General features: G+C 33.6%; 2 protein-coding genes across 2 annotated transcripts; one reads left to right on the forward strand and one right to left on the reverse strand.

The window, feature by feature from the left end:
* LOC104737567 lies at nt 1–754 on the reverse strand. The gene has a single exon (XM_010457768.2). It carries the CDS (start codon nt 646–648, stop codon nt 91–93), a length of 558 nt encoding a protein of 185 aa, XP_010456070.1. The 5' UTR covers nt 649–754; the 3' UTR covers nt 1–90.
* Nucleotides 3,755–4,491, forward strand: LOC104737568. The gene has a single exon (XM_010457769.1). The coding sequence runs from the start codon at nt 3,827–3,829 to the stop codon at nt 4,394–4,396; it is 570 nt and encodes a 189-aa protein (XP_010456071.1). The 5' UTR covers nt 3,755–3,826; the 3' UTR covers nt 4,397–4,491.

Raw genomic sequence — 5,034 nt, forward strand, 5'->3', positions numbered from 1 at the left:
ATCATTTTTTTTCTAATTTTCCCAAAAAAATAACCAAGCTGCATCCATAAAAAAACAAAAATAATAAGTATCATCACCATAAATCTATAACTATACGGCGTCATTGTGTTGTTTGTATTCCAAATAAGAGACTTGTCTCTGCAACTTGATCTGCTCATAGAACTTAGCAATGAACTCCTCTGCTCTCACATCCACCCCTTTCTCTTCTTCCTTATCATCCTCTTCCGTACAAGATTCATATTTTAGTTCATCGTAACCGTATGGTTGTACATCATCGGAATAATCTTGACCGTCCATTTCAAAGACGTAGTCAAAATCTACGGGAGGAGGAGCAATGCAGGGAAGGAGGAGGAACCTCATAGACGACGTAGTAGGACGATGCATCTTCCTCTTGATGTTAAATAACGGCGTTTCATCAAACGAAAGCTGGCGTTCTCCGTAATAACGGTCACCGTTACTACTACTATGATGGCGCATATGAGCTAGGGCTTTGAGATGCTTGGAGAACAAGCTACGTAGTTCGAACAAAGGCCATCTTTTGAAAAGTACTCCACCTTTTCTTCCCCAAAGAAGAGCCATCCTGACGAGACTCCATGCTTTATGTGTTATTGGGCTTCTTCTGGTTTTCTTCTGAGACGAATCCGCCATTGATGGTTTAATATATACTCTGCAAAATCTTAATAATTGTAGTAGTGATCTGATCTGATATGGGTTTTTTTTTCTTTTCTTAATGAAGAGTGTTTTTTGTTGTGTGGCTTATGGTTTCTTGAAATGATTGTGTGTGTGTGTATATATATAAACACAAAGTTGTGCAGCTTTTGCTTGCTGTTTGCAATTTGCCCAACGCGGAGTAACAAATAAAAATAAATTATCATATTTAACGTGACTGACATTTAGTGCATAAAGTAAGCTATTTTTTTATGAAATATTTTTTTTAATTACTCGTTTTTGTACCCGATTAAAGAAACAAAAATCTATAAACAAGAATGCCCCCGAAATTTAAAAACTTAAGATATTATCATTTAATTTTCTTTATTACTCATAAAATGGGGGAAAAAAACGTATATAAAAAACAATTTGAAAGAAATTTTTTTACAAATAAGCTCATGTGGGTCACGGACTCACGGCTGGACTCGGACCATATCTTAGCTGTGTTAGCCGTTTTGTTTCTCAATTTACACAATTTACGCTTTTTCGTTTTGTCCCAAATCGCTTTTTCGTTTTATTTCTTTTGTCTGTTATGCTTTTAGTCTTTTAGTATATACTTTTTTGTTGTTTTCAACATAATTATTAGTTTCACGTTTTCGATCTCCAGATGTGTATACGTTTAGATATTGTCTTCTTTTTATTTATTTATCAATCTATCTTGAAATTAACTTATGATGTTAAGTTATATTTTACATAATGGTTCTTGCCGTTTGTATTACAAACTTTTGTAGATGCTACAATAAATAAATAGCAACTTCGGTAAATGACTATGAAATAAAAATAAATTAAATAACTAACCTTATGTGAGATTTATTTGCAAACTAACTTTTTTGAAAGTGGGGTCAATATAAAATAAATACCAAAATATCCTTTAGAGTTATGGTAATTACCAAACTATATATTTGTGGAAAAAGAAATAAAGAGAAATAAAATAATCTAATAAACGGAAGAGAAACATAAAAATAGCAGCGGTGGAGATGATCATACTGGTAATACTGTCGGTGGTAGTGTTTGCGGTGGTGGATATGAAACATGTGAAAGAGGTTAGAACTCATGTGATTCTACGAAATAACATGATATATTGAAAAAATATTTTTGTTGGTCGTTCAAAATTGTTAAAACTCATGTGATTATATAAAATAACATGATATATTGACAAAATATAGATGCTGGTTGTGTAGAATTGCTAAAACTCATGTGATTCTGTGAAATAACATAATATATGGAGAAATACATGTGCCGACTATGTAAAATTGTTAAACCTCATTTGATTATGTAAAATAACATGATATACGGACAAAAATATCATGTGATTTTCTTTCATAACATGAAATATTTATAGGCGTTTTGAAAATCAGATCTAATCTCACATGTTACATCGGTGAGTGGTGGAGAAATCCGACGAGAAGAGGAAACAGAGAATGGACTATGGGTGAGAGAAGGAGAGATTTCTATAGAAAAAAAAAGAGAAAATTAGAGGTAAAGAGATCTGATGAGAGGGAAAAGAAAGGACATAGAAGAAAAAAATGTTAAATTTGATGGTGGTGACAACAAGGAATTGAAAGAGAAAATTGAAAGAGAAAATTGAAAGGAATTGTAGAGTTTATATTAATTTCAATTTCAAGCGCATAGTAATTTGAAGCGCATGACCGACATACATACATGCCCCATAGTTAGTTTATTAATTCTTTTCAATTATATGGTTATCTGTTATATATACTCGTAAATAAAAGTGTTAGAAGAGTTCTATATGATTTGACTAGAAAGAGTTTTGTCTTTTAAGAAATGCAATTTTATTTTGAATAAAATAAATTGATAAACAAATAGTTCCAAGTCTATAATTACATATGTGGTAGTTAAGCTGGATCATTACTGAACTTGCAACGGTTAGATAATAAGGGTTATTAATTTAATAGAAGAAAACAAATACATAAAAATGGAACTATCATTATAATTAAATAGGGATTATTATTATAAAGTAATTAATAATGAGCGAGTAGCCTGTATTAGTTTAGTTGTGTGTGCCATTGAATCATGTTGTTGCGGCTGTCTCTTTATCATAGTTTCCAGTTTCCACGAAACCGTGTTCGATTTCCAGATACTGTATTTGTAACGTGCGTTCTTTGTTGGATCTCAGAAAGTATATAGATTAACGAAAATGAAAAAGAAATTGTCAACTTCTAGAACAACGATATTGACAATCAAAAAAAGTAACAACAATAATGTTAAAAATAAAAATACAATCTTCATGCAAATTAGTGCCGCCCACTATATTGGTAATTATAAGGCTTTGCACCGCCAAAGTATGAAGAAGTCTTGTTTTACTATTGCCTGCAACAATAAAATTTCTTAGACATTTTTGTTTTTGTTTTTTGACATGTATTCTGTGAGAAAACTAGTATTTTATATTATGATGTTTATAAATTGGTTAAATTTATCTGCACATGGTTACATTTATCGTTACATGAGAGTTCAGGGAAGATGGTCTCAAAGATTGTATCGTAACAGAGGCGCTTCAGTTGACAGGTAGAGTAAATTAAAGGCTTCAAATCAATGTTACTTATGTACACATGTGGACGCAGAACTGTGTTTAGACTGGCTGGGATAGCAGGCAGCAGGTTTTATAACTGCATTGTTTTTTGTTACTTCACAAACAAGTTTATTATCAGTGCATGGAGATGATAAAGTATGCATCAACGACGACGTACTACAATTAAATTAAAGCCAAATAATTAATTTAATTAGCAAAACAATTTAGTACGTACTAGTAATTTTAAATAATATGTTTGGTTTTACTTTAGCTGTCTTTTATTTTTCTTTTAACTTCCGGCTTCTCGTAACAAATGCAGTTAGCGCGCGCTGTCTTTGCTAGTTTATGACGTGAAAGCTCTCATTAAGAGACAGCCTTTACTTCCATTATTAAACCTCAAACTCTTCATAACTTACAGTTCTCACCCCAATATTTTTAAAATAGTAAACTACACCCTTGTATTCTATTTTCATATAAATAGACTTGGTTTGTACGCAAAAGAACCTTGGGATCTTCTTCCAAAATCTCTCTTCCCTGCTCATTGCAGGGAAAAGTCTCCCCATCTTGAATCTCTTTTAATCACCATATATGGAAATCGAAAATCAGATGATGATCGATGGTGGCCAAGAAGAGATCAAGAGTAAGATGAAGACGAAACGGTCACGTGGTCTGCATGTGATCGGTGTGGTTTTGTACATGCTTCGCCGTCGGAGGAGGAGGAGCAAGCCGTTTAATAACGGGTTTTGGGGAAAATTTGTCGAGTCCTTTCGTCAGTTGAAAAACGACGATCTTAAGACACTGCCATCGTCAAATATTACGGTAATGCTACCATCGTCTTCTCCAGCGGCCATGGAAGAGGTTGCGGCGAGTAGTGACGATCAGATATCGGAGATGATCGAGGTTTTCACGGCGACGTCTAGTTCTTGCTCTTCGGGAATCGCGGGATATGGATCAGCAAAGTCGTTGCGCGATATGGATTGTCTCGATGAAGATGATGATGATGATGATGATGAATATTATGGTAATGATGATGGAGGTGATGAGATGATTGATGCGAAAGCTGAGGAGTTCATTGTGAGATTTTATGAACAAATGAGGGTGCAAAACCAGGCTTATACAGAACGTTACAAAGCTAAATCAGAGATGATGATGGTCTAAAACGCATATTGTAATTCTATTCATGTAAGCAGATTTTATATATTACACGAATATACGTACATTACATGTATGCCTGGAGATGTGCCTATATATTAATCGAAAACGTTCTTAATTTGTTTCTTACTTAGTCTAATTTGCCTTTAATTATTTTTACACATTTAAATAGTATTTGATTTAAGCTATAATATATATACTGAATTCTCGATTGTATTTAATTTGTATTAGTTAATTGATGAACTTGTACGCAGAATTATATTAGTAATGTATTTAATTTATAAGTTTATCCTGTGCAGATTCTAGAACAACTCGTTGTGAGGAACAAGTCGTTGTGCCGAACAGAGCGTTGTAACAATCAGGAAACTGCATTAGTTCACAGACGCTCGAGTTGCTGACGTGGATGTGTGAGCTGACGTGGCAAGACGTGAGTGGATGCGATGATGTGTCGAAGAACGTTGATGACTTGACATTGAAGATAGAGACGAGATTTGTCTTGGAGATATGAAGAATATTCTCCACGACAAATAAGAAAAGGATAAGCTTGAGCAGTAAACAGTTTCTTTATCCTTGGAGATATGAAGAATATTCTCTACAACAAATAAGGAAAAGATAAGCTTGAGAGCAAATAGTTTCCTTATCTC

Source organism: Camelina sativa, chromosome 13 (assembly GCF_000633955.1).
Source record: "Camelina sativa cultivar DH55 chromosome 13, Cs, whole genome shotgun sequence".
Lineage (NCBI taxonomy): Eukaryota > Viridiplantae > Streptophyta > Magnoliopsida > Brassicales > Brassicaceae > Camelina > Camelina sativa.